The sequence below is a fragment of the Cladophialophora bantiana genome (genome assembly GCF_000835475.1).
Source record: "Cladophialophora bantiana CBS 173.52 unplaced genomic scaffold supercont1.12, whole genome shotgun sequence".
Taxonomy (NCBI): Eukaryota; Fungi; Ascomycota; class Eurotiomycetes; order Chaetothyriales; family Herpotrichiellaceae; genus Cladophialophora; species Cladophialophora bantiana.
Genome location: NW_015971586.1, coordinates 376,519 through 402,408, shown reverse-complemented (window position 1 = coordinate 402,408; position 25,890 = coordinate 376,519). Strand labels below are relative to the sequence as shown.

General features: G+C 52.5%; 11 protein-coding genes and 1 non-coding gene across 12 annotated transcripts; 7 read left to right on the top strand and 5 right to left on the bottom strand.

The window, feature by feature from the left end:
* Positions 1-117: 117 nt before the first annotated feature.
* Z519_08043 (uncharacterized protein) lies at positions 118-1,732 on the bottom strand (the record flags this gene model as incomplete). Its single annotated transcript, XM_016765772.1, has 2 exons — positions 118-1,594; positions 1,650-1,732. The coding sequence occupies 2 exons, from the start codon at positions 1,730-1,732 to the stop codon at positions 118-120; spliced, it is 1,560 nt and encodes a 519-aa protein (XP_016617817.1).
* Positions 1,733-2,294: 562 nt separating this feature from the next.
* Positions 2,295-3,053, top strand: Z519_08042 (uncharacterized protein; the record flags this gene model as incomplete). Its single annotated transcript, XM_016765771.1, has 1 exon — positions 2,295-3,053. One exon carries the CDS (start codon positions 2,295-2,297, stop codon positions 3,051-3,053), a length of 759 nt encoding a protein of 252 aa, XP_016617816.1.
* A 444-nt stretch (positions 3,054-3,497) lies between these two features.
* Z519_08041 lies at positions 3,498-3,590 on the top strand. The gene has a single exon. It is a non-coding gene; the product is annotated as a tRNA-Ser (tRNA).
* A 1,038-nt stretch (positions 3,591-4,628) lies between these two features.
* Positions 4,629-5,081, top strand: Z519_08040 (uncharacterized protein; the record flags this gene model as incomplete). Its single annotated transcript, XM_016765770.1, has 1 exon — positions 4,629-5,081. One exon carries the CDS (start codon positions 4,629-4,631, stop codon positions 5,079-5,081), a length of 453 nt encoding a protein of 150 aa, XP_016617815.1.
* Positions 5,082-5,204: 123 nt separating this feature from the next.
* Positions 5,205-5,740, bottom strand: Z519_08039 (uncharacterized protein; the record flags this gene model as incomplete). The annotated part of the gene is made up of 2 exons (XM_016765769.1): positions 5,205-5,411; positions 5,540-5,740. The coding sequence occupies 2 exons, from the start codon at positions 5,738-5,740 to the stop codon at positions 5,205-5,207; spliced, it is 408 nt and encodes a 135-aa protein (XP_016617814.1).
* Positions 5,741-5,961: 221 nt separating this feature from the next.
* On the bottom strand, positions 5,962-6,369 carry Z519_08038 (uncharacterized protein; the record flags this gene model as incomplete). The annotated part of the gene is made up of 1 exon (XM_016765768.1): positions 5,962-6,369. The coding sequence occupies one exon, from the start codon at positions 6,367-6,369 to the stop codon at positions 5,962-5,964; it is 408 nt and encodes a 135-aa protein (XP_016617813.1).
* Positions 6,370-6,849: 480 nt separating this feature from the next.
* Z519_08037 (uncharacterized protein) lies at positions 6,850-7,599 on the top strand (the record flags this gene model as incomplete). The annotated part of the gene is made up of 2 exons (XM_016765767.1): positions 6,850-6,893; positions 6,999-7,599. The coding sequence occupies 2 exons, from the start codon at positions 6,850-6,852 to the stop codon at positions 7,597-7,599; spliced, it is 645 nt and encodes a 214-aa protein (XP_016617812.1).
* Positions 7,600-7,719: 120 nt separating this feature from the next.
* On the bottom strand, positions 7,720-8,397 carry Z519_08036 (uncharacterized protein; the record flags this gene model as incomplete). Its single annotated transcript, XM_016765766.1, has 1 exon — positions 7,720-8,397. The coding sequence occupies one exon, from the start codon at positions 8,395-8,397 to the stop codon at positions 7,720-7,722; it is 678 nt and encodes a 225-aa protein (XP_016617811.1).
* A 1,513-nt stretch (positions 8,398-9,910) lies between these two features.
* On the top strand, positions 9,911-12,301 carry Z519_08035 (uncharacterized protein; the record flags this gene model as incomplete). The annotated part of the gene is made up of 4 exons (XM_016765765.1): positions 9,911-10,217; positions 10,275-10,340; positions 10,401-10,466; positions 10,533-12,301. The coding sequence occupies 4 exons, from the start codon at positions 9,911-9,913 to the stop codon at positions 12,299-12,301; spliced, it is 2,208 nt and encodes a 735-aa protein (XP_016617810.1).
* A 614-nt stretch (positions 12,302-12,915) lies between these two features.
* Positions 12,916-16,470, bottom strand: Z519_08034 (uncharacterized protein; the record flags this gene model as incomplete). The annotated part of the gene is made up of 1 exon (XM_016765764.1): positions 12,916-16,470. The coding sequence occupies one exon, from the start codon at positions 16,468-16,470 to the stop codon at positions 12,916-12,918; it is 3,555 nt and encodes a 1,184-aa protein (XP_016617809.1).
* Positions 16,471-17,350: 880 nt separating this feature from the next.
* On the top strand, positions 17,351-18,850 carry Z519_08033 (uncharacterized protein; the record flags this gene model as incomplete). Its single annotated transcript, XM_016765763.1, has 1 exon — positions 17,351-18,850. One exon carries the CDS (start codon positions 17,351-17,353, stop codon positions 18,848-18,850), a length of 1,500 nt encoding a protein of 499 aa, XP_016617808.1.
* A 3,593-nt stretch (positions 18,851-22,443) lies between these two features.
* Positions 22,444-23,571, top strand: Z519_08032 (uncharacterized protein; the record flags this gene model as incomplete). The annotated part of the gene is made up of 1 exon (XM_016765762.1): positions 22,444-23,571. The coding sequence occupies one exon, from the start codon at positions 22,444-22,446 to the stop codon at positions 23,569-23,571; it is 1,128 nt and encodes a 375-aa protein (XP_016617807.1).
* Between the last annotated feature and the right edge of the window lie 2,319 nt (positions 23,572-25,890).

The following is a 25,890-nucleotide window of genomic DNA, read 5'->3' as shown; positions in this document are numbered from 1 at the left end:
CGGTCTGCAAGCAAGTTTCATCAGTCAGCCAGAGCATACACTCACGAACGCGCACATCCAAGTGCCCGCCCCCACATTAATAGAGGCAGAGTATATTCAGGAAGAAGGGGGAAAGAATCAAAGAAAGGCCTGACCCACCGCATGCGAAGGGGTCTGAGGTTGAACGGCCCAAGAGCACGCCTGGCTCGACAGGACGGTTTCCTCCAGGGGGACTCTGTCGCCGTCACCAGCCCGGCTGTAGGGATGACGAGTGAACCGCAAAAGATACTTTCGCGTGTCGGTGCCATCAAAGACGACATCAACCAATCTCACGCGATTGTCTTCGGGGACATCAGAGCTGACGATGGGCGCGCTGAGGCCTCTCTCCTCAATCCGGACGACCCTCAGGGCGATCTTGGCCAGGATTTGGCCGTCCAGCCCGCACTGGCGGAGCAGGTCGATGGCTCTGCGGCGGAAACTTGCGTTGCGGTATCGCGTGGCCACGAAAAACAGGACGGGCACGAGGCGGATCTTGCGGCGCCGGATCAGCAGGCCACAGCTCACGACGATGTGCTCGAGATTGCCCGCGTACGTGTCGAATGCCACCTCCTGCCTGAACGGGTCGCAGCGCGACAGGGTGTGGAGGCAGAGGTGGTACGTCCTGAGCAAGTGTAGGTCCGTAAGCATTGCGGATGTGAGGTGGGCGTACATGCTAGACTCGAACGTCGTAAGCTGACCCAGCCAGGCGTTGAGCTTGGCGGTGAGGCCCGGAACGATCTGGAATCTCGTCTGGGGAGGCGCTCCCTCTAGTTGCAGCGCCGTACATTCAAAGGCAATGTCTTGCAAAGCGCGGGCTTCTTCTTCGATACGAGGCCAGATCCGCCTTGGGTCGAGGTGCGGGTGACCTTGGAAGTTCGCCCGGACGGCTTCAGCTCTGGAACTGGGTGACCACCAGGACATGGATTGTGGTCTAGTGATATGATAGAGCTCGCTAGTGTGCAGCTCCAGCGCGGAGAAGATCTGGTCAAGTTCTGCAATGGTCGCGTTGCGCTGGGGCGACGGCGCTGTCGGCCGGTACGCAGTGAGGATCTTTCGGCCGGCGATAAGATGCTGGATAGCTGCGAATGAATTATCCTGGAACTCATCGCAGAGGACGAGCAGCAGGCATGCGATGAGTAAGAAGCCTGGATCAGGGCTCTTGCTTCGACTGAGCAATTTCAATGCTCTGCCGTAGTGTGCAAGGAAGACGGTATCCTTGTTAGAGGGTGGCTTGCATGGCTGAAGTAGTCGATGCGACCCTATTCGGGAGGCCGCAATGGTGAGGTGCTTGATACTCTCGTCGACATGGCAAGCTTGCAGCACAAGCTCGTTCCAAAAGTGGTAACTTCCGTAGTTCAGCATCGCCGGGGCACAGACTTGGATGAAGAACCGAATTGCCATCGAGGCTTCAGGGTCACATTGCGAAGGAACAGGAGAGTTCATTACCACCAGCACGGCCACGGGGGCCTGATCTTGTCCCTTTTCGTGACGAGTTGGATAGCCATCGCATTTCCGCCCCGTATTCAAACACCGGTTACATGATGGTTGGCCATAGTCACATTTGACGCGCCTGATTCTTTTCGTCGAATAAGTGAATCAGACAGTCTTCGAAGGGGTTTCTAACCACATACTTGCAAGTAATACAAGCCTTGCCCCGTCGCCTCGGTGGGCCGATCTTCGTTTCGTGAGTAGGCAGATCCAACACCTGGACCATCATTCGCTTCTAAATGCGTGAACAGAACGACTGGCACTGCTCCCAGACAAGCCCTTCTTGATAGTGGTGCTGAATTCGAACGGCGTTGGTAGTAGATTTCGACATCAGAGAGATATCCTTGGAACCCTGTCCGACTTTTGGACCGAAGACAGTCTTAGGATTGCGTTCCCACATGGAGAAACATCAAACCTAGTTGTAGGTAAGCAATGCCGTTTAATACATAAATCCGCAACTTAAGCCCGAAAGAGGCGATTGGTCCGCTCGCGAACTAGACACTAGCTGCATATCGCGGTCAAAAGTCTCTCCATCGCGTGTCAACTAATGTACCGCCTGTGAGACACAAGGCTCGGTCAAGACCAAACGACGCAGAGATTTTGCAGTAGAAGTCATGATGAAAAGAGACAAACTCAAGGCCCGCAAGGTACGGTAAGTCCGATGGGATTCGAGGAAGGGCAAAGTACAAAAGGGGCGGATATTCTGCAAAGGAGAATCAACCTATCTATAAGCAAAGCAGAAAAAGAACTGAAAGTCACCATCAGAGATCCAAATTCCACCTCCAAACATGGCGTCAATCTCACCAGACCATACCGTCGTTCTCATAACTGGTGCAAATCAAGGGATCGGCTTTGAGTGCGTCAAGAAGCTGGCCGCTGAACAGGTCGATTATCATATCCTGCTCGGCTCTCGAAGCCTGGACAGAGGAAAAGAATCAACCCGCAGCATCGTAGATCTGGCTCGAGGAACATCTGTTGAACCCCTCGAGCTCGATGTCGATGACGACGGCTCCATAGCCAGAGCTGCCAAGCTTGTTGAAGAGAAGTTTGGTCGACTTGACGTCCTCCTCAACAACGCCGGAATCAGTCGTGTCGACGGCGTGAGTTTCCGCGAGAATATGACTCGAGTGATTCAAACCAACTCGATCAGCGCCGCATGCGTCACGGAAGCTTTTATTCCACTGTTGCGAAAAGCTCAAATTCCTCGACTCATCTTCATGTCGTCTGGTCTGGGGTCCATCACCCTCACTTTGGACCCTACCTTCCCATTTTACGGGTTGGGTAATCCGGCCCAAATCAAGGGATATATAGTATCGAAGTGCGCAGAGAATATGATCGGGGCCCTGTATGCGGTTCAACTGGGAAAGGAAGGTTTCAAAGTCAACATGGTTTGCCCGGGCCATAGAGCCACCAACTTGAACGGGTATAATAAGAATGCCGGCAAGGCTGCTGATGGTGCGATCGAGGCATGTCGATTGGTCGTGGACACAGACAAGAATGGTCAACATGCGACTTTCACCTCGGCAGAGACCCGATATCCATGGTGAAAGTGTTGGATCCGTCCCAGCGAAGGACGGCCAAACAAGGCGATATCATTCAAGAAATAGCTCTCAAATATATCACGCCTGTTGTTTCAGACATGTACTTTGGGCACGCCGGGTAGATAAATTGGAACCTTGTTCGACGTCTGCGCTGGGCGCTGTCAAAGGCACCTCTAAAGGTATCACCACTATGCACCCATAAGTCCTGCCTCGAGCGAAGGGAGAGTATACATCTAGGAGTGACAGTATAGGAGATGTCTGATTGCGTAGAGACGTAGGGTGAGGGCACCAAGAATTCATGTGAGTCTTGGGGGGAAGTGGTGGTGAGCCAATCCGCCAACCAAGAACCTCTAGGCCTCCGTAAAGGGGCCAATTATCGGCAGGAGTTTTACGTAACATATGAATTATGATGCCGGAATTTGTTGTCAGTTAGCTTGTCTAATTTTCATAGACACTATGGCCGAGCGGTTAAGGCGTGTGACTAGAATTTATTCCAGTTATCACATCTCTTCGGAGGCGTCGGTTCAAATCCGACTGGTGTCGATCTTGAAGAAGTCTTCTATTTTATTCTTCTTTTTTCTTCTTCAACATGTACTTGGTACTAGGTTGACTTTTTGTTTTTCTGACTTGGTTGTTAGTTTTTTTCCTTCTCGGCCACAACGAGCGGCAGTGTGCAGTGAAATAAAAACAGCCAAGGTAGTGACGTCATGCTCTAGTTGAGGGTAATGGTGGTAATTGTACCTCGTGTTTGATCTTTTCCTTTTTCCCTTCACGGAGATTCCAAGGACCAGTACAAAGAGATCGAGTTGTCCCATGTGGTACCAAAATACACTGCCTGCCTTACCTGAAAGACCACATTATCATGGTGACTTTTGATGCCCCTCGCTTGACTGCGATTAGAGGCCACGCGTTGTTGCTCAATGCTCTGTCTTCCCGCCACTGTCTGCCTAGAGCTGAAGCTAAGCATTGCCTCTTTTCGTCTCCGCGATATCGAGATACGCACCAATTACCGCCAAAGGCAAGAGAATATTCCACTCTTTTTGAACCCAGCCCCTCTTCGTACAACCTGAAAGTGGCCCATGTGTTGCACCAAAGGCGCCAGCAAACAACATGCGCCATAATGGGCATTCAAATCCCCTGCATGCATGGGCCAAACGCCCCTTCGTCAGGGCGTATGAAAAAGGAAAATGCGCGAATGAAGCACATTGATCTTTGTGCTGCTGCTCCTGCGTTTATTTCAACATCCTGGGCCACCAAGAAAAGATGGTTGGCAAACTGCCCCATTGTTTTGATTGACTTTGACGTTTGATTGTCCTTTGGTTTTCCCCATCATTTTCTAGATACAAAGGCCCCTGCATCCCCCTGGGGTACGAGCAATAAGTGTACTATTGCAGCAATTTCAAGGCATACAAGTACGCCGTAGATATTCTCTCGACTCTGTCAAGGGGGGGAGAAAACACCACCGAGCCCAGCAGAACCGCCTTCGACAGTCTCAGAACAGTGAAATCATGGAGATCTGGCGGTACCATCCCGACGGCTGGCACGAGCCGCTCCTCTTCACGCGCGCTCGTGGACGCGGGCATGGGCGCAGACGTGACGGCGAAGCCATCTATCTCGGGCATGGCATCAGCGCGACATTCCATGTCCCTCCATACCAACGCCGCCCCCAACGTCCACATCCACGGCCTGCGCCATGGGACTATGACTCCGATCCCGATTATTGGTAAGAATATACCCATGTTGAAGGCAAAATCAGTGGTCGTTGTTGGCGCAGCAGAGCTAATTGGCGTCCTTTGTCTGGATGAATCTTCAGGTCCGACGACAGCGGCGACTACAGATACCGGAGAGGTATCAATCAATTCAACCGAAACAACGCCACTGCCTTCGCCCGTGCTCTCGCCAACAATCGAGTCGTCGTCAATAATATCTACAGGCCACCAAGGTATTATTACTGAGTGGGCCGATTTCTGCGCGCACGAAAGGAGGGGCGAGTTGGACGTCAGGTTGCTGGATGGGATTGATTCAGGGCGTTAAGATGATACAGAATGGAAAAATTTTGATGAAGCTGGCGGTGGACGGGCACAGGGAGGGGGGAAGACGGCGTGTGTTGGCAAATGGTTTGGAAATGCAAAATGAGTCCCGTCAAATGTCTTCTGCTCATTTTTGGCATAAAGTGACTTTATTCTCGGTCGGGACGCCTCCCTCGTCTCCCATGATTGCCCTCTTGTGAGCCAGCATCCATCGATACAAATCGGGATTGCTGTACATTGGAGTCCAGCTATCGTGCATGAGATCTGGGTATCTTCTGAAGTTGACTTCCTTGACATTTACGTTATCCAACGCGTTGACCATTTGAATCGATATCTGCACTGGGATAATGTCGTCTCAATCGCCATGGAAGACCCTATATGATTACCATTAGCAGTTTAGGGGGGAGAACACGGATAACGTCCTAGAACTCACCAGTGCGGCACATGCTTGATATGACTCACCCGCAAGTGATCCCCTCCACCGCAAATTGGAACTAGCGTCGCGAACTGACGCGGCGAATGCATAGCCAGATCCCACGTGCCATATCCACCCATGCTGAAGCCTGTGACATGAATCCTATCCGGGTCGACGCGGTAGCGATCGACGATCTCGTCTAACGGGGCCGACAAGATGGCCGCGTTCCACCCGTAGCCATTGCCCATGTTCAACGACGGCGTGACCGTGATGAAGTTCCCTGCCAACAGTTCAGAGGTCTCCTTTGGCACGGGCTCGGTGGTGCTGTGTTGTCTGCTTGCTTCTTCGTCGCAGCCGAGGGGCCAGGGGGACGTTAATGGAGGGAATTTCATTCGCCGGATCGGTTCTCAGCTTGTCGTAGCAAAGGATGACCTTGGGCACGCCGTGGCGTATGGAAGTGAAGGATCCCTTACCTACCGCGCTGAGACTCTCCGGCGCCGTGCAGGAAGAGAACCAATGGCCACGCCTTGGCCGAGTCTTCGGCGTATGACGGAGGGAGCGAGACGAAGTGCTCGTATCCGAAGGGGGCATTCGAAGCCCGCTGATTGAAGTAGTCGAACCTTACATGTTCCGTGTGCGCGTAGGAGTGCCCTGGATTCTTGGGGCGTTTTCTTTCCTCAGTGCTTGACGTGGGGGTGGGCATCACGACTGCTGGGACGTTCTTGGGCCCTCGTTTTACTGTGTGGAAGTCGTGGAGCGAGTTTGGATTCTTCTCGGGATCGTCTCGAACTAGGCGAGCAGCAACAGAAGCAGCATCACCACCACCACCAGTAGCCGCTACTCTATCGCTTGTGGGTGGCGGTGTTTGTGGCGTCATATTGAAACCTCACTCGACGTTCGTACACACGTGAATACATTCGACCGAGATGTTGTGCGCTCGTTGATTCAAGCTCAAGATGATACAAAATGTCCACCATCAAACCCTAGAATGGCCCAGCTTTTGTTCTTTTCCTCTTTTCTTGTTTTGCTGATGGATAGTCCATAGGAGTTTGTTCTTCGCGTGGGTGGGATTTGCATCTTGCGTAGTTCGGACAGTGCTTCTCCTATCATTTTTCGTGGTTTGCTGAGGGAAGGAATCGCAGATGTCAAGCAGTGACATGTGTAGTTGTTGCCCGCAGTACGCTAACCGAAACAGGCAGTCTGTGGGAATTACGTAGTTCCGCTGCCGAGAGATCACAGCGAGCTGGTGCCCGTTCTCACATCTCAACAGCTACCATGTCTTAGCGATTGTCTCAAAAGTGACTCGACCTTGCCAGCCAGATTAACTTGCGTGGCGCAGGGCGGCCATGCAGCAGCCATGGGAAACTCTCAAAGCGCCCATAAAATCTCGGCGCAGGACAGGTAAAGTTGATCAGTCGATCCGTTGGGGATTGAGCGGGCGCCCATTACACATCTTCTTCTTCCCTTGTCCCACAATTCTAATTGGTCGTGTTTCCTCTCCTCCAGGGCTATTCTGGACATGAAAAACCAGCGGGACAAACTGCGCCAATACCAGAAACGAATCACCATCGTCACCACGCGCGAGACCGAGATCGCAAAGGAATGCCTCATCAAGGGGGACAAGGCCAAAGCCCTCCTCGCCCTGCGCCGGAAGAAGTACCAAGAGTCGCTCCTCTCCAAGACGGACGCGCAGCTGGAGCAGTTGGAGAAACTGACTAGCAGCGTCGAGTTTGCACTGGTGCAAAAGGACGTGCTGTTTGGCTTGCAACAGGGGACACAGGTCTTGAACATGATCCACAAGGAGATGGGCGGGTTGGAAGGCGTGGAGAAGATGATGGGTGAGACAGAGGAGGCAAGGCGCTATCAGCAGGAGATCAGCGAGGCGTTGGCGGGCCAGATGTCGAATGAGGATGAAGACGAGGTGGAAGACGAGTTGGAAGCTATGGAAAGGGAGGTTGTCGGCCTCCCTGACGCTCCAAACAAGACGATATTGAGCGAGGGAACTCTACCAGAAGTGCCCAAGACAGAGCTGGAGTTGGAACAGGAGAGGATACAAAAGCAGAAAGAAAGGGCCCGGCAGAGAAGAGTGGCCTTGGAAGCTTCATGATTCAGGTACATTTTATGATTTTGGTCATGGTAATACACTTTGTGATGCATTTGAGCGTCTGGTATAACATGTGCTTTTGAGCCTCCTGAGGACTTTCAGTTTCAGACCTAGTTGGCGCTCTCACTGGCCTGGCATGGACTGGTTGGTGTTGGTCAACCCCTGGATCAGCTTATGATCTCGGGGATTTGCCGCTGCCTCGTACAGCACATGAACTGGTTCGCGGTTGAGTGCCATGAAATCTCCCTTGAACCCTAGGTAGCTGACCCGAGTCACATCCTCCTCCCCGCCCGAATGGTTGTCCTCAAAGAAGAGGTTGATCGAAGTGGTGCCGTTCCAAAGAGCCCGGTTCAAGGGCATCTCGGTCACGTCGTTGCTTTTAGGGATGGTCAGCTTCTGAGTGGGCTTCAGGTCGGATGCGAGGTTGAAATCCATATCATCTCTATTACGGAAGAGTTTGAGCGTCTGCGGCGCCGAGTCGGAATCTGATGTGCGGACAACGATGGAGTAGAGCTTGCACGACCCAGCAAAGGGCACATGCATCAGCAGCTGCTCGTCTGCATCGCTTTCGAGAGTCGGCTGCTCATTCAGACGCTCATCCCAAGTCTTTTGCACGATTCCGGCTCCTGAACGCGGTTCAGCCTCGTTGAGGGTAATGATGCCTTCGAAGTTGATTCGCTGGTAGAGATTTGATTGCAGAGCTGGTTCGAGGTCATGAGAATGATCGTGTTCGTGACCGCCACCATGGCCATGGCCGTGATCGTAGTCATCGTGATGATGATGATGATCGTGAGACGACATTTTGCACCTGATTCTTCTGACTTGGTTCTGGCACGCGCGATATCGACTGGAGGAGTTCGGAGGGCTGCTCTCAGATCAATCAATCAATCATCTTTCGCAACTCCTACCATGAGTCGAGCCACCACGCCGCCAGTGATGCCTTTGACCAATCGTCCGTACAGACTGGGACAATGACTTGAATGTCACTCGTTCTGGATGACATTGGCGGTTCAAGGACGACGTAGAACATGGGATGAAATTCTTGCCGCTGCCCAACGAGGAAAAGTGGCGCCGGTGTAATAATGTCTTGGCTGCCTTGGCGGGGCAAGGCAGGGCCTTGGAATTTCCAGCCGCGCTGTTCGCGCCCTTGACCTCCTTACCATCCGCTGGCTCATTCTTTTCTTCCCGCCTTCCTCAGTGACAATCACCTCTCAGACTTGGTCATCAGCTCATTAGCTTGTGAGCTTGTTGTCTGCCGCCAGTGGATGTTCCGGCGTCCTAGACGCCTGGCGATAGAAACAATTTAGACAATGGTATGAAGGGGCCCAACTATCAAACACCTCACAATAGAGAGCTCATTGGTCTCAAGCAAGCCAGGCAAGACGAATTCTCCCCGAGAGTGAGCCCTTGTTGGACTGAAAAGAGACAGTATAAAGACTCCGGACTCGTAATCGAGCTCTCTGGTGAACACACAGACCCAGACCTAGACCCAGAGATTTAGCTGCACAGACGCCCAGGCGATTGATTGTCTTTATGCAATCGAGAAAAGCCATTCAAGACAGAGACAAATGGACGGTCAAGAGACGCTCCCTTGCTCTTTTCATGAAGGTGGCTCAATGCTGCGACTTGCCGACATATCAACTCTGAACCTGGATATTCATACATAACGTCCCCAGGCGTAAGGGCAAACCCAGGATCAACGGTGAGTCTATCCCGAGTTAGTCGCTTGCAAGCCTACCAAAACCAAGTCAGTGTATGAATACATGGCATATGCAAACCTAAGTTCAAAGATATGATGGGTTTGTTCGTTGGGCTTTGCTCTGATAGGGATCGATGAACCTCTCCAGTTCAAACAGTCCCCATCCTGTTCTTCGCAAGTCTGATCTGCAGAATGTTGGGGAGATGCCTCTTGCGAATGTGTCCCATCACGTTCAGGACAAGGCTGTCAAGTTCAGGGGGTTGCACAACTTACATATCCAGGAGCCTCAATACACGCCCTTGCACAGAGAGCTTGAAGGCTTTTTGATTCTGCTGTCTGATGAAAGGAGACGGATGGGAAGGGCGTCTATTTTCCCCGAAGACGTGAATGCATGTCAACCATCCAGGAAAAGCAGGTGGTCCGAATGCTAAATCATATTCGCGCCAAGGTGAGGCCGTGAAGTCGCTGCCGCCGGCTATACAAACCCACATTCCGCGAGTTTGCGGTGTTTCAATTTCATCCAAAATCCTCTCTCCAACCCATCACCTTTTCGTCCGGTCACCGTCCTACACTCGTTCTCTACACACTCACACTCGTTCAAAGGTCCCCTCCGTCATGGCGACCACTACTACCTGGGACGCGATCGTGTTCGTCCTCTCTTACGCCCTCGCCGTCTTTCTTACCATCGTTGATGCTCAGGCTTGTAATGGAAACATGACTGCCACTGTCTCACTCGTCAAGACTATCACGGAAACCGTCTCCTTGATCTCTGGACCACCCACCGTCACCGTGACTGAGGGCTGGGATGGCTTCAATTTCACCCACGTCACTGGCACCATCTTCCCTGGAGTTGCTGCGACCACAACAACTGTCACAGACACCATCCCTGTCGGAAATGAGACCAGCTCTCAATCTACTTCAGGTATGTCGCTTCTAACCGTCCCAAATTCCCCAAGGCCCTCTGCTGATTTTTGCGCAGTTATTGGTTCTGCTGGGTCCGGTTCTGCCACGACAGTCACAAGCACTACCAAGATCACGTCTGATGGTAAGTTAACAAAGGACACACCAAGTCGCGTCAGGGGCAGGAAACTCACAAAAGCAACAGTCAACAGCGCCATCTCCGCTACTGGCCCTGCCATCCCTAGGCCTCCTTTCGCGAACATCACTCGTGGTAAGTAAGCCAAAGTTACGCAACTGCAATGTCGACTTTCTGTCACATACTCATACCGATGAGCAGCATCTGTCCCCGGCTCTCTGACTCTGACATTCCCCATCCTTACTCCCAGTCCATCTGGCACCCTCATCTCAGTCACTGAACTTTCGACACACAATCTGACTTCCCTCCTCACTGTCACAGTGACCAGCACTGCACACTTCGACACCATTACCTCCGTTGCTTTGCCCACGACTGTTGTGAACACTTCGAGGCCATTCTTCGTCAGTGGGACTTTCGAGACAAGCTTCCTCTTCTCCACCCCACCGCTATCGTCTGCCCTGAGTGTCGCAACATCTATCATCGACAGCATCACCGGAGGCCATACTGGCGGCAGCACGAGCACTAGCACCACCACAATCTTAACTACAGTTACACTCTCTAAAAGTTCCACTACTGTTAGTGGCATCAATTCCACCGCAGACAATGCCACGCCAGTGCTCGCTACAACAACTACCACTTCCACCGTCCAACCAGTCAACTCGGTGTTGAGCGCTGCGTCCCCCCTTCTCGGCGATGCGACCTCAGTGATTGAAACCAAGACTGTCACTACCTCATTTACTACCACACCTCTTGAGTCCGTTCTTAGCGCTGCTTCCTCTATCCTCAGCGTGGCCACATCAGAAATCGCTAGCAAGACTACAAGCGCAGGTACAACAACCACGACAGTCTACACAACCGTTCAAGCAACAGAGAGTGCGACCAGTGGGGTAATGACATTCACAGTGACTGTCCCGTTGCACTTCACTGCAACTACAACTTCCACAGTTGAGCCATCTGTGACTGCTATCAACCATTTCAATACCAGCGACACCATTGCAAGCAAGGAATCAGCCACCACATTCTTTCCTTCTACAAAGCCCTTTGGTGTGCCCGTCCTCTCTGTTGTCTCGCCTACCGACAGCCAGAACGCCAGCACTTTTACCATAGCGAGCAATGTGTCGTTGTCGCTTCCTGTTGTGTCCACATCGGCATCCACGTCTCCAGCCATGTCGTCAGTCTCGGTGTACACTCCAACCATGACCGGTGCAGCATCCTCCCTGCAGGTCCCCGGTGCTTTTCATCTGTTCACTCGCTTCCTCTTGGTCGCCGACTTGGTCAAGATAAAGATCTTTGCCAGAGCAATGTATAAACTCCCGCAGCCTGGACCAGAAACTGCCCCGCCTGCACCTATCATGGCTACCACCATCCCTGGAGTCTCACTATCCATCTCAGTTTCCGTCTCGACCGTGCCATGCAACTGCACCGCACACGCCAATGAGACCAGCACGTTGACAGCCGCAGCAAACTCTACCATCTGGTTGACCACGACGGTGCAGAGAACGTCGACCGTGACAGCGACCACAACAACACACATTCCTACTGCGCATCCTGCCAACTTTACGATCACTACCACTGGTGCAACTGGTCCTGCCGCGGGTCCTGGAACTCCAACTGGAACTGGTATCGGTGTTGAGATGACTTCAGCCTCTCTTGTCGGATACGTTACCGTGTCTTTGGCAAACGCCACAGTTTTCCCTACTGTCCAAACCACTGGTGCCACCGTTGTGCCATTCCCCAACATCACATCTCCCATTACCGTTGCGAACACAGCAGCAATCAGCAACACAACCTTGCACCCCACGGTGACAAGCTTCTTAAGCAGCATGAGCAGCCACCACGCCACACAGACATCCGCCACTAGTGGTATCACCACGTCCTCCGTCACGACATCATCCTCGGTAACTCGTCTCACCGTGCACACCTTGACTGCCTTGTTGCTTCTGACCGTCGGAGCCTGGTTCGTCTTGTGACGTGACGTGACGTGCTCTGACGTGGCGTGGGGTGTTATGGACGGTTCTGATGGTGACTTGATTCGAGATCGAGACTTGTTGAATGCCACTTCGGGTGATGGATGGTTGGAAGGAAGGAAACATGCATAGAGGACAAGACGCCTCTATAATCTTACTTGTTTGCGGCTTCTCATGGTCGTGATTGTTATTGTGACGGTCGTCACCGTTCCTCTCCATTCAGAATACACGTGGTGGATTCCAGGGTCAGTCAGTCGGAATCAGAGTCTCACCTTCACAGTTTCAACGTCACAGTCGATTCAGGATATCTCATGCATGCATGGATTGCTATGGGATGGATATGAAGTGCTTTCGTACGAAAATGCAAAATACTAGTCATCGACGATAACGATGACATGATGCGATGCAATAGGTGCCGTTCCATAGCCAAAAATGAAAAAGAAATGACAAGAATTTCAACTCTGCTTGCTGATACTTTTGTATCTCTGCTTTCTCTACTGCCGACAGTCACCATACCGTACTCTCCCATAACTCCCTATGTACCATACAGTGGACTGACACATACTCATTACCTATGCTGAAGGGCATGACCCATTCGTGCTTAATCATCCCTCAACTCAGGCTCTTGCGTTGACATCCAATTGCTCCTCGCTCTGGCCTATACCCTCGATCTGGTGGATGAGGCCCTTTTGGACTGCCTCGTGCTCCTTTCCAAGTCGGTATTCGAAATCGACCGTGCTGTCCCTCAACTCTTCATTTTGCAGGCTGTCGTTGGTGAAATGTCGGTCGTTCAATCGATCGGGCCCTGTGGTGAGATCCCCCCCTCCCAGTTCGGGGTCGCTTTTCAGGTTCGAGAGGCTCCCAACACAATCTCGATACATGCGAGTCCAAGGCTGAGTATCCAGCGGTTCTACGGGGCGATCCTGCAAATGATTCACCGCTTGGTGCTCATGGAGGTGGCCGATTTCTGCGGATCCATTCACATCTGCTTGCCATTCACTACCAGGGATCACTTCAAGCTCTGGATACTCGACGCTCGCACCCACGCTTATGCTACTCCGATGTCCATGAGTGTGCGCGTACGCTCTGAACTCAGTGCTGCTGCTGCGATAGAGCCTTCTCCATCGCCCGGAGAGTCCTTTCCGGCTCTTTTTGTACCGCGCACCCAGGGACAGTGTAGCTCGTATGTTTTTGCTTTGTGCATTCCCACCATTGTCTTTCTTACCGAATTGCAGCATCCTCCAAGATCCAGGAGTGTGAAGACCTCGTGCCGTTGTGGGTCTGGCCCACAGCATCCGGAGGGTTGAGGATGGAGTATTCTCGTCCTGATAGTTGAGAGCAAAGTCTCGTACGGCCACCCCGTCTTTTGGCCCAGCCGAGCCACATCTCTCCTCTCTCGTGTGGCTAGGGAATCGTCCCCAGAGACTGAAGAGATCCTTCGGTGGAGTGCTGGCCCCGGAGGCCGGCTCACTTTCGCTAGAGGCTCCAATGACTGTGAATCGTCGTCCAATGTCCAATATACTCTTTTTCCTGGAAGTCTTCTTCGCCGCCAAGGCGTTAGGTGTCTCCTTCCCTGTATCAATAGTGGTAATGCTGCGTCTAGGGTTAACAGTCGGCAGCGGATCAGGTTTCTTCATGCAGACCTGAATATGAGGCTTATCCTCGAGCCCAGATGATTCATTCAGGGCTTGGGTCTCTTGCAGTGGATCTAAATCAAAGTCTACGTCTGAGTTGCGGTGACCTTGATGAGACATCTGTACCGCACTGACGCTTGACCTGGTGCTTCTCCGCCTGCCGTCGCGGTCAAACCGTGGCGACGTGAGAAAACCTCCCAGTGAGTCATTTTCAGGTTCTTCCAGAGCTTGTTTGAAAGATCTGTGCCAAATATCCGTGGCAGACTCTTGGAACTTGCTGGAACCATTGTAGATCGATCTTGCCGCATCGTCATCTCCTGATTTCGAACACCGTCCAACAGCAGAAATTCTTGAAAAGGGGAGTGATTGTCTCGTGTCAGGCGTGACAACCGATCGGTGGCTACACGAACCTGGCCGAGCTGCAATGGCATAGCCATGGTCTGGGGATTCAATTTCGCTCATTCTTTCATTATGTTTGTCACAAATTGCTTGGGCACTGGTCTCGGTCAGTTTTTCTTTTCTAGCAGCTTGTAGCTGATCAGCACTGATTTCACTCAATGTCTCATCGGCCTCGGTCGAGTGTTGAAGGTGCCGGGAGGGAAGGACTAGATATGCGCAAGAACCAACATTGTTCCGATCTGGCATACTAATACTCCTATTCCTCTTCGCAGACCGGTGGAGTCGACTGTCTTGTTCAATCACTTGCTTCTGTTGTGAAGGCTTTCTGCTGAACCAGGCACTCTCTTCTGCAACCGATAGGTTGCCGATGCTGGCACTGGAAGAGCCGATAGGTAGGCTGATGGACTCTGATCTCCCGCCAATTGCAATGCTATTTGGATTTCTCTTACGCGTGCTTTGCCTAGAGGGTTCAACGTCGTCTAATTCACCGTCACTCCAGTAGAATGATGAGGCATCTTCAGTGCTTGTGAACGGCTTGGGCTTTCCGAAGGCAGGGACGTGGTCCGGTGAAGTCCCAGGTCTCCGACGGGAGCTCGCTTGTTGTATAGCTATGTCACCTTCAAAGAGTCGTCTAGTTTCAGGATCCGATGGTCTTCTATTGTGCTCAGTTGTAGTAAGGCGCCCGTTCTTCCCTGCCACGGATGTCTGACTGATTGAGAGACGCCGGTCTGGCGAATTTTCTCTTAGTACCCGGATCGTTGTGTGGCTAGTGTTCGGTCTGGAAGAAGCAGCAACGAAGGACGGGCTGGCGAGGCGTTGAGAGATTCGCATATTGTACAGATGGAGCGAGCTTCTGTCAGATCCGGCGAGCGAAGAAAGATCCTTCTTGGATATGGCCTCTCGTCCCGGCATCACAGCGTTGGCAGACTCCGGACCAGCCATGGCAATCGAATTCGATTCGGCCACAGATGCAGCGGCGTTATCATCAGAGGCTCTTGCCGCAATGTCAACCGAGGGCCGCTCGCCGTATTTGGAGATGAAATCGAGCAAATTCGGATCCAGGTCGGACACCAAACTGGCTCGTGGACCAGTCACATTGGACATGAGACTCTGCCTTTTGGCAACGGCAACAGAATCCCCCAGCTTCTTGAGCAAGTCAGTAAATTCTGTATTATCGCGTCCAGATAATGCATAATCTTTTGAGGGAGAACTAGTAAAGGGATCATGCTCTTTCGAATCACAGGCGGCCAAAGCAGGGTTTGCCTTGGATTCGGATGCACCTGCGAGCTCGATATTACCATCTGCAACTCGACCGCTGAGACAGTTCAGGACTTCTATAGGTGACTCGTCTTTTTCGGCCAACGCAACTTTTGTGAAGAGTTTCAAGGGATCGGAAAGAGGCTTCGCGTGATCGGCTTCGGGTTGAGGGACTTCATGAGCTTGAATGCTTACAGGGGACGGCGGAGCGCCGTCGGTGGCAATATGTCGAACGTCGGCAGGCGAAGATAGACTCAGCAGCCTTCGTGGACTCCGATTCTTTGTCCCATCACTCGCCTTCAACATGGCTGTCTGGATACTTTTTGCGTCGCTGTCATAACCGCCCTCGCTTGCAGTCCGCGACATGAGAAGTTCGAGGAGACCAGTAGATCGCTGGCTCAGGGTTGCCTCTAGGGCACTCATTCCCAATTGTGCATTGTCATGTCTTGCCGAATCACCAGGAGCGTCTTCGTATGCTATACGGGGCCTCGAGCTGCTTTTGCTCAATCTTGATTCCGAAAGCTTCTGCTTAATGTGACTGCCCAATTGTTCTAATCGACTGGGCTGTTTCCGCTGTTGCCCTTGCGACCCAAATTTGAAATCAGTGTCCAACGACGGTTCTCTTCGAAGATTCGAGCCTGACGGCAGAGAGGCAGTTCTGTAGCCGCGGACTGAAGATGAAGATCGGAACAATTCGCGGAGGGCTTCTGTGTCTGCCGTGTTTGAACCTGGTTGACTGACGGCGTGCGGAATCTGCGAAGCGGATAATGGCACTGACAGGGCCGAAGGCAGGGTCTGAAGGTCAGAAGTTGTGTGGTCTTCAGAAGCACGCATGCCAAAGCAGCAAAGGACAGGTGAGAGGAGGCGCTTCAAGGCACGCATGCTCGAGAGCAGTAAAAAGCTGGTCACACCGACGAAATGAAATTGTGAAGAAATGTAGACTTCGTAACTTCTGTGCCATGAAACAGCTTGGAAAGTAGCCGGAGCGTCAAGTGGGAAGACAGAGATTGATATGGTCAAGTGCCAATGACTTTGGCATGATGGAAGACAGAGTCAGACATGTCCAACTACGGAGGAAGGGGATGATGATAGAAAGAGCAATGAACAACATCAAGCAGGAGCAACACCGGCCTCTGCCCGTCGATCTATCCATGAAGTAGCTTGCCCCTAATATCTATCAGCCCAATATCAAGCCGAAATACAGTTACCTGGGCTTCTGGAATAGCATCCGCCACAATAAAGATACGATCACCACGAGACACATGCGAGATGGTTTGTGTCAACATGGCTCTGCAGAAGCTTTCAATGCATCTACTGAGCATGGTCAGGTTATTCGAAGTCACCACAGCAGCAATGGAAGGCGCGCAAATTTGAGGCATCAATATGTACTCTGTAGAGCCCGCAGTGGCCGGTTGGAGAAGCACAGATAGAAAAATGGAAGATGCTTCTGAATCGTAGCCTCGGAAGCCTGCCAAGGCCTGCTTGCTTAAGTCGAGTCACTTGTGCTTCGCAGTAGTCACCGTACGGTGGATCAGAATGTTTGACTCGCCTCCTTTTGCTCCTTTCGTCTCGAACCTGCTCCAACCAACTCAGTCCGACTACATCTCACCTTGGAAGTTGACTTGGCTACACCGTGCATGTTGCGGTGGAAGTAAAGAGAGGTCTGTCAGATGTTCCTTTTGCTTCTCCGAAGGATTTCGTTGACAACTGGACCAGTCAACTTTGCGGGACGCCATAGCACAATCCGTCTCACCTTGAAGAAATGGCGATACGGTCGGTGCCAGATCTAGAAGTCCACGAATTAGACCCCGAAGGTCACGCAACAGTTACATTCAGATATGATCGTGGAACTCAGAAGCTACAGGCCCATCATCCCCGGACATCCATGTCGCCCCGGACCTCTTTGCTGATGGGATGCATGGGTCCTTTCCTGCCAGCGGGATATCCTTCAAGCGTCCGACCGGATTATACTCCGTACCAGATCTACGATTCCGTGCAGGCCTTCGCCTCTACCATTGCGGGATTGCTAGCTTCACGTGCCGTCTTTGTCGGAATGGGCGTGGGATCCGAGGATGTCTCGCTTGTGACCACCATGTTATTGTACATTGCGCAAGAAACCATCGGGCGGGTCGCCACCATATTGTTCGCCCACAAGTTTTCCCAGAGGATCGAAGCAGAAGTCAAATTCTATCGCTTTTTCGCCGACATAGTCAACGATATAGCGTTCGTTCTTGACTGCTTGAGCCCAGGTTTGCCGCTGCTGGAGCGAATCTGCGCTCTATGTGTCAGCAATGCCTGCAGAGCAGTATGCGGAGTTTCAGGCGGGAGCAGCAAAGCTATTTTAAGCTCCCACTTTGCAAAGGAGGGCAATATCGGAGAGCTCAATGCCAAAGATGGCAGCCAGGAGACTGTCGTCACCTTGGTCGGCATGTGGGCTGGCGGTCTGCTGGTCAGCAAAGTGCAGGGCACTTTCGAGACTTGGAGCTGCTTGATTCCCTTGCTAGTAATGCACTTGTGGGCGAATTGGAAAGCTGTACGGTGTATACGTCTGACTTCGCTCAACAAGGACAGAGCCACTATACTATTCAGTGCTCTTCTTCGAGGTAGGGCCAAAGGGCTGAATGAGGTAGGCGAAGAGGAATCGATCTTGGGGCTGAGAAAGATGCTCCTTCCCTTCAATGATCAGAACGCTTTCCGAGTCGGCGTTAGCGTGAACAGGTTCCTGCAACACTTACCGGGCGATATCGGCGATGACTCTCATAAGTACAACCTTTTTGCTAAGCTGCTGGAGGTGTTTCGAGAGGAAGATTATCTGCTCTGGCGTGACGTGCAGTCAAGTCAAGCATTCGTGCTGTTGAAAGAGTCGGCCAAGGGCGAAACGCAAGCAAAGGCCATCTGCCATCTGCTTCGAGCCTCAATGAGGGTTCAAGCCAACACGAAACTTGCAAACGTAACGCAGCAGCATGTCCTTGACCAGAGACACCACGAGGGTCTCAACAGCAAGCTCGGTCCTGATCTAAACGTACTATCTGCCGGTCCCGAGGAGAAGGTCGACTTTCACTCCTTGCGCTCGTACGATGGGCTTGACCCAACCCTTCAGTTGATCATTGACACACTCCAAGAAAATCGACGAGAATGGCCGAAGATGCAGGACCAAGTCAAGCACATTGGCTGGGATCTCAGTCTCACAAATCTCATTAGAGGACCTTGTCACCGCGTTCGAGTGAATGAGGCTCCGTTTGAGGACAAAAAGGACAAATGAGGAAGCCGGTCCTTCTGAAAATCCTGCCACGGTCCCACTGACAGGGCCTAGTCTGTCCTCATATGTCACTGTGAACTAAGCAATCCTCTGTGGCTACAAATGGACGGATCAACACCCAGTCTGTGCTGCAACGCTCGCAGCGGAGCAGGGTGACGAGGGAAGACAAGCCGGAAGCCACGCCATAATGGCAGTTTCCACGGATATGCCCTCAACGATGTTGCTGGCAGAAGATCATCCTGGCTGTGGACGTAGGGCAATGGCGCCAGTGGTCCGAAGCCGGCGCCGGTGGTTGATTGCTGTAGCATCCAGATGCCCACGTGCTTGCATGCGCCCGGATGTCGCCCCAAATGCGGAAGAGGAGGCGAAATGGATAGATTCCTCCTCTAGGCAATTTTCCAGAACAATGAAAGAAGATAGCAAGCGAGGTCCGCCCTTCGCCACGGTCTAATCTGTTCTGGAATGGCTGTCAATCTTGAGCCAGAACAAAGGTTTACTTGGTACACGAAAGAGATGAGTTATTGAGTGTATTGTGGAGCTAAAGGGGAAATCTCAGACGACAGGTCAAACCAGCCACTTTACCTGATCCGTCCACCGCCGGGCATCCCTTTCCAGAAGTGGAGCCCATGACTCCAAGATTCGTCGCCAGCAGTGCTTGGCGTTTGATCGAAACCGATCGAGAGCTGGTCTTGTAGTAGGGATCTGCAGTGCAATCATGACAGAATTCAGCATACGCACCGACAAGTGGGAAGGCAGGGAGCCTTTTGTCCGTGCTGGCATCATTTGCTGCTCATTCCGATCGCCAGCGACTTGTGTCAGGGGGAATTCGGTGAACCTCCACAAGCGAGTGCCGTCGCCACCTGCCAAAAGTAAACACGTTGCAGCTGACCCATCTTTTCCAATAGCCACCCGGTCCAGTGTTGGAATGGTATTCCAGCGATGGCGAAATGACGGAAGAATGGGAACCATCGAGGGTAATATATCTCTCTCGCACGTTGCAAGTGTTTTTCTATCATTTGCTGCCCTGTGGCTGTGTTAGATGGAAGACACGGGTGGAAGGAGCGGTGAGGGAGGAATGGGAGAGAGGCCTTGGGGTAAGCACAAGCGAGAAGAGGCGTCTGGCGACAGGATCATTATGAGTAGAAGGATCAGATGAGCTGTTTGAGTCGTCGTCGAAGTCCGGGTAGCGGGAGAGATGGATGTGAGAGGAAGCCGGGTAGCAGGTCCCCAAATCCTTGGGGCAGCCACCGACTGTGCGTGGAAGGGCGTAGCGAGAAGCTTTTCCCAGGTGAACTGAAATGTTGCCATCGCCCTAGTTGGCAGGGTTGGAATGTGCGGTCTAGCGGGAATATTTTTTTTTCTTTGCTTCCATGTCAATGGGTTCCTGAAAGACGCTGTGGGATGATGAAACCGGTCAATGACCCAGCGGCCCATATAAAAAGTGGGCAGGTGACTTTCGGGGTCGGAGTGCGGAGTTCTGGAAAACGCGTAGAAGACCGAGGAAAGGCAATAGAAAGATGATAGAAGCCGGAGAGAAAGCGTGTGGAATGTGCGTAGAAGCCTGAGCGAATTGCTAGAAGCCCGCAAAGGCCGCCTAGAAGCCAATCAGGCGGGGGCGATCGGGAGCGGGCTCACTCGGAGTAAACAGGTACGTAAGAGCAAAGGACATAAGCGCATAGACAATGAACAGTGTACCTGCTGTAGGTGCCTAGGGACACATGTAGACGCTGTAATATCAGTTGCTTGCCCATGCCCATGTCTCCAGCCCTATGCTAAACAACCCCCCGGCATCAGCATCTTAGGGTAGACAGGAGGCATCTGGCAGCCGCAACATGTTAAAGTTGTACCCGGGATCCTGCGCCTGTGCATCTTGGTTTGTTTGCCTTAAGCGTGGGAGGGGGGTAGGGGGCCCTCCCGTGGCACTCATTTGATCATCATCCCATCATAACGCGCCGCCCGACAGCCAATCCGCAAGCTTGAACGGGGCCCGTTAAGCTGCAGGCCTGATTTAGCCCAGGCAACTAGTGGTGCTTAAGGCAAGGCTCCTTGGGGCTAACATACAGCGTTGCAGCAGCTGGTCCGAACCTCTTCGAACACATTACTGCTCTGCGATGACTTCCTGCGTCTTCTGGTTTGTTGTGCCTGAGCCTGAGCTTGCGCCTACGCCTGCGCCCTGTGCCCTTGTGCCTGCTACTTACGCCCTGGGTTGCTTTCGCTGCTGGCTGCTGGCTGCCTGCGTCTTTGCGCGTTTTCCTATTCTCATCTACTTTCAAATGCACCCTCGTTCCCATCCCCTCCCCTCCCCCCCCTGACTGGATATCCTGGTTCCATCATCCATCCCAATTTGAACCAGTTCTCTGACCTCCCCAAGAGAAAAAAAAACAGCCAGCCTGTCAAGCCTGACCTGAAAGGACCGCTAGCAAAGACTAAACCCTCCTGTACCACGTCGATTGAGACCTGCCGACCCAGACCCTTCCGGGCTTCTCTCATTTCTCATCTAACCCACCCATCGTCTCGCCTCCGCCTGCGCCTACCTTCGCCTGCGCTGAAAAGAAAACATCGCACTCTTCGCGAAGGAAAAAAAGAGTATGACTCTTAGCTAAACCTTCCACAGAGCACCTTTTGACCCTCTCCACTTTCCAGATTCCTTCTGGTCACCCAGCGTCCTGGGCATCCACCTCTACATCCACCTCACTGTCACCTCTTACCGTTGTCCTCATCCCACCGCCCCGTCACCCCGTCACTATGACTGTGCGCGGGCCTTGATCTCACTAAGCCCAAAGGCAAAAGATTCAGACCTTGTTTCCAATCAATCAGTCAATCCTACAGGCGCCATTTTCTTCTTCAACCCCCTTTGGAACATTGCATCACATCTTGGAAATCAGATGTTTGTGCTGAACTGGCATTGCGGCTGCGCTGTTCGTCCTTCTCCCGTCGCTCTTTAAGATCTTCTGATCATCAAAACTGTCTTACCGCACGACTAATTACACCCTCCCCTTCTCCGTCTGCCACCTGTGTGCATCTCGACGGCCTTCCCTTCAATTGGACGCATTGATCACCCTGTTGACGTCTTCTCGAACGAACGCCAGCCGAGCACACGACGCACACCCTTCTGCCACGTTTACACCGACATAAGCCCGTTCAACCAACCTAATTCCACTCTTCTCATCGCATCGGAGGCCACGTTCCAGCCCGGCAACTGGCGCTTCACAACTCAAGACATCCCTACAGATCCCCTGTCGTGGTTACACGGCGTCCTTCTGTGACACGGAGTGAAGCTTGCTAGCGGGAAGAGTCTCGGATATATACAGCGGAATAGCCTTCTATCTTGCAGTGTGCTTGGACAACCCAAAGCCGAACCTTACGCACCCATTGCCCTGGACGAAATACTGGCGCACCGAGGGCTTCACCTGGACGAATACCAAAGTTTTGGCTCTGGGAGCTCTATTCTCAGATTCCGGGTCCAAGTCACCGCAAGCACTTTTTGGAACAAGATACGCTCTTCTGGCAGGATTGGGCACCAGGCGTGCAACATAACCTCTCAATCTAGTTATCCTGACTCAAGCAGCGGTCGACTCAGGGCGAAGTCCAGCGCAATGGTTAAGAAGAAATTGACCTCAATAGCGTGGCCATATACACCTGAACCTTCGCCTCGTCTTGAACCTTTGGTCTATCAGTTGGTAGATATTCCTGAAGACTTCACCATGTCTGAAGAAGAGTTACCTCGGGCAAGGCCCATCACTATGGCAGCTCGAAAAGAAGGTGTCATGTCACCTGGGGCAAGACCAACTTTGGACGATGTGCTCAATAATAAGGCACCCTCACCTTACACCCTAGCCGCCTACACAGCCTTTCTATCTCAACAGCACTGTTTAGAAACGCTTGAATTTACTACAGAGGCCAAGAGATATTCGGACAAATACGACGAAGCGTCAGCCAGTATGGGAGGCATGCCCCTCACAATAGAGACGCAGGAGGGATGGGAATTGATACAGGACTGGACCCGGATCCTCGAGATCTATGTTAAGCCAGGGGCCCCACGGGAAATTAATTTACCGGCAGAGGAACGAGATGATCTGATCGAGCGTTCATACGATATCAGGCCTCCTCGACCTGATTTCCTGGACGCTGCCGTCAAGCGCATGTACGACTTGATGTCGGATTCGATCTTCATTCCATTTTGCAACAGCCTCAAACAGGTTTCACATGCGCAAACATATACGCCCATGTCGGATTTTGCGGACATGGCTGAACTTGAACCTTCGCGGCTGACATATGATGAGCGAGGCCTGCATCGTCGAATGCCCTCGCGCCGGCGGCGATCTCCCCCGCACACCTCAGCAGTTTCCTTTGAAGCTACTCGATCTCCTCCGCAGCAGCATCGGCCCACACAGTCCTCGTCGTTATCGTCGGCTCTAGGTCGGCAGAGTGGGGCGCGCTTGTCGACTCACGTGTCACATTCGTCTGCCGTCTCAGAAAGTGCATTGACTGACAGCAGTGGAGGTCCGGACAGTCCCCCCGTGGGTGAGCTGCTGGAAGCTGATTCAGTCATGACCCCACCGACAACGCCGCCAACGAGTGAGCTGGGTGGAACCATCAGTCATGGGAGTGGGAGCGGAATGGCAAGTGTCAAACCACATCGAAGCGAAAGTGGCGGCTGGAAGAAGGCCATGAAGATCTTCAGCGGCGGAAAGAAGAAGAATGGCGGCAGTGAGCACGACTGACATGCAAAAAGGGGTTCGTTTGGGACTTCTCGAAGCAAGATGGTTTACCCGTTGAAACGGGTTTGTGCCTGATTAGGTGATATTGTGGTTTTTCTGCAATGGGATTACGAATGGAACAAGGAATGGGCGCGTGCCAACCGGGAACAAAAGCCGGCAGCATTTCGGATCATGGGACGGTAATGGAGTTCGCAATGCGACTATGAGATATGATATGGCATGATGGCGTTGGGTGATTTCGGACTGGAAATACGCGAAAGAGTTCAGCACCTTCCTCTTCTTTTTACGATGTTCTTTGCTGGGTTCGGTCAAGAGGCTGGACCATCTCTTCTTTTCCAAGAATCGTTTATTTTGAGGTAAGGAGAGCACGATATGAGAGGACATGCCTGGGTCAGGGACACAAGCCGGGTGGAGTCTCCCACTCCCAGTTCGGGAGCGGAGCTGGACAGAATTGGGCATTCCTCAATGTACACAACGAGTAGTGGGGGAGGATATGAGTGACATGGCTTAGTGGATGCTGATGAGATGGGATAATCAGTAGGAGGGAGTACTCAAGTCGAAGTACTGCCCGCGAAATGAAGCATATGTCGTGAGCTACTGAAAGCCACTTGCTCATGATCATTACCCTTCTACATTGACTCCGCCATGGACAAGTGGTTGATTGATTGCTCTGCCCTTTCTCGAGGCAACAATGTGTGTGTCGATCGACCTTGGCGTGAGAAGCGCACCAGGCAACCGGCCATTCATTGACCGACATGCAATATTTGACGAGCATGATCTGCCGGGGGGAGGCGTCGGGTGCCAAAATATCGATCCTCTCTCTGAAGCGAATGACACCCAGACCAGGGACAGAAATGGATGGCTGCCATCCTAGGGGGTTTTGCAGGGCGGCGTGCGCGGATGTTCTTGGGAATATGGTGAAATGCGGTGCTTAAGAGAATGCTGTGAATCTGCCGGCAATGGTCGGCTGCAGCCCTTCTTTCCTCCTTCCAAGCCTGATCCTCGTACGGGTCGACCGCTCTCTACTTGCGTCTGCGTCGACCAACACCTTCCATCTACGTCGACTTGATCATCAGCACGGCGATCATTTGACCCCAGGCCCCAGCACACGAAAAAGATGCTAACCAGAAGAGCAGAGCCTCGCATCACCCACACCCACCTACCGAGTGCGGCTCCCTGAATTTGTTCATCTCCCACCTCCCTCTGTCCATCAATCCATGACGCCACTCAGGCAGCGAGAAAGAGAAGTAGTCTTTGCCAGGCCAAATCTACTGTAAGAGCAGGGATGATGACGAACGATGACGATGCGCCCCCTCAGCGGCACAGCAAGAAACGCCTTGGGTGCCTCGTGGCTCAGACCCCCCTGGGTTACGACATTGAAGAAATGAAACACGGCATCGCATGGCCTGGTCAGTAGCTGGCCTCGTTGGCCTCGCTGGCCAACCCAATCGGCGGCCTCGCTGGGAGCCCCTCTGCCACAGGGTACAACGAGTTGGCGGCCAAGAGGCGGCCCCCAGGGCTGAAGGATAAAGTTCAGTCGGGCAACTCTCTCGCTCTTCTAGCCTTCCATCCTCATTCTCTCCTCCGCCAATCACCAATGCGGCATGACCTCGCCTGCGGGGACCGAGGGCAGAGAGAGTTACCAAGTACAAGCCGTGCCAAAAGCCCCCTTCGCCACAAGAAGTCCATTCAATATCCACCTGTCCACATGGTCATGGCAAATACCAGCCGGGTTCCTGTTCCCGTGATGAGGGCCCAGACACCCTCATTGGCAATTCTGGCATCAAGCATTAAGGGACACTGGGTATTGCTGGAAGCCTCTGGTCTCGCACGTTTCGAAGCTTCAGTCCTTGCATCGGCCGAGACCACCATCTGACATCCGTTTTAGAGACCTTCTCGCCTCCAATTATCCTACTTGTTTTCGCTCCTCGGCTCCTCATAGTCATGTCACAGACCGATCTTGGTCGTGGCCAAAGCAGTATGGTTCGCATCTGCCCAGTCAACGGACGTGCGAGCAACATATCCAACATATCCCCGAAATGCTGTTTCTTTTCTGTTTCTGCCCTCTCATCGCGACTGCCCGATTATTCCGCCCAGGACGACCATAAAGTTTGACATGAACACGAGAAAGCCAATAACGGCATCCAGAGAAGTTCTTGACCTAAACACGGCTTCAGCCGAAGCCTGCTGCCCAGCTCGAGGTCTGAACTCTGCAGTCGGTCAAAGGTAACCCTGTTCTTTCTTTTCCTCTAGTCAGGTACCCCTTTTCTTTTTCACCAACTCAAGAGTCATCGTTGGGTACCATGTCCTTAGACAGCACCA